Below are 1,538 nucleotides of genomic sequence, written 5' to 3'. Positions count from 1 at the left end.
ATCAGTGCTTGGCTTACGCATGCGGCCAAAAGGAGTCCCAACAGAGCACCGGTTACAATAACAGCCATGCCAACAAGAATCTAGGAAGGAAACATACTTCAAATTAATTCCGTAAATAGCACTTGCCCGCAGGCACCTGCAGCCAATCATTATTCCCTTGCTTTACCACAATTACCACATTGTCATCTTCCTTAGCTATCGCCTCTGCAGGCACGGGGGGCCCCTTTTCTTGTTTCAACCAGACCTTAGCCCCTATGCCCACCCTTCCCCTAGTTTCTGCAGTTTCCTGTTCCGCTATCTAACTGTTGCAGGTGGGAGTAACTATAAGCTTTGCTACTACTTCTAAGGTTGACATGTCTCCCTGTTCCTTTCCTCTATTGAGGAGGGTGAGCTTCACTTCCTCAGTTCTTCCAGGGTCTAGCGTTTTTTCCACTATGCTAATACCTCTGGCTATGAGAGAGGGCATTGGAACTATGAAACCCACATGTTGGTCAGGTATCTGGACCCCTATCCCTGTTGATACGGTTTGGGAGCTATCAGGGGATATTGTTACCTGGTCCTGGATGGTCAAGCATATCCCGCCACTAGGAGGGAGCAATTTACCTGGCGCTAAACCCCCAGGGCTAGTTTCCCAACACGTTACCACAGCATGTCGATCCCGACACTCAGTGTACTCCTGTCTGCTTATCATCCTAGACAGTGAGGTCTCACTATCTGTAGTAGGACGGTTATTTAACACATTAATTGCTTCCTCCAGATGGTCCCTCCACTTCTACAGAGTACCATCCCCTAGCTTCTTTAACTGCTGCTTTAGCAAACCATTAATTCGCTCAATTAATCCTGCTGCTTGTACCTTTCTGCACTATATCCCTGTACCATGTGTCCTGTAAAGTGAGTACCATTATCACTCTGTATCTGTAATGGAGTGCCATAGAATTTAGTGATTAATTCTAGGGTCTTAATGGTGTTTATCTGAGTTGCTTGCTTACATGGGTGGGCTATGAGGTAGCCTGAGTACGTGTCCACAGCCGTGCACACGTACTGGCAGCCCTTGCTGGAGGGAAGAGGTCCTATGAAATCTATCTGCCAGATCTGGCCCGGCAGCTTGCCTCTTTTGATATGCCCTTGCACCATGCCAGGAATCTGTCGCTTCCTGACATGCTGACATACAGGACAATTTGCTATCTATGTTTTTATTACTTCCATAGATAGCTTGATACCCCTTTGCAATGCCCACCTATGAGTCGCTTTCTCTCCAAGGTGTCCACTTTTTTGGTGGGCCCACTGGGCCACACCCTTATTGTCAGCCTCCTCATCCACATCCTCACTTTCCACAGTGGAGACTTTGGCTGCCTCATCTGCAATAGAATTGAACAGCAATTCTAGTGAATCCTGATTTGTGTGGGCATCTACATGGTAAATAGTCACTGTCTTTTCCCTGACCAATTTGCTGAGTTCCTGCCATATCTGCTTCCACCACACCTCCTTTGAGTATATCTGGTAGTCTTTTTGTTCCCAGGTGGGGAGCCAGGTGGCTA

At 47.5% G+C, this 1,538-nt stretch overlaps 1 protein-coding gene across 1 annotated transcript; it reads right to left on the bottom strand.

The window, feature by feature from the left end:
- Positions 1–298: 298 nt before the first annotated feature.
- On the bottom strand, positions 299–691 carry LOC128638798 (deoxyuridine 5'-triphosphate nucleotidohydrolase-like). The gene has a single exon (XM_053690935.1). It carries the CDS (start codon positions 689–691, stop codon positions 299–301), a length of 393 nt encoding a protein of 130 aa, XP_053546910.1.
- Between the last annotated feature and the right edge of the window lie 847 nt (positions 692–1,538).

This window comes from Bombina bombina, chromosome 8, assembly GCF_027579735.1.
Source record: "Bombina bombina isolate aBomBom1 chromosome 8, aBomBom1.pri, whole genome shotgun sequence".
Classification (NCBI taxonomy): domain Eukaryota; kingdom Metazoa; phylum Chordata; class Amphibia; order Anura; family Bombinatoridae; genus Bombina; species Bombina bombina.
This window is presented reverse-complemented; position numbering and strand designations above follow the sequence as displayed.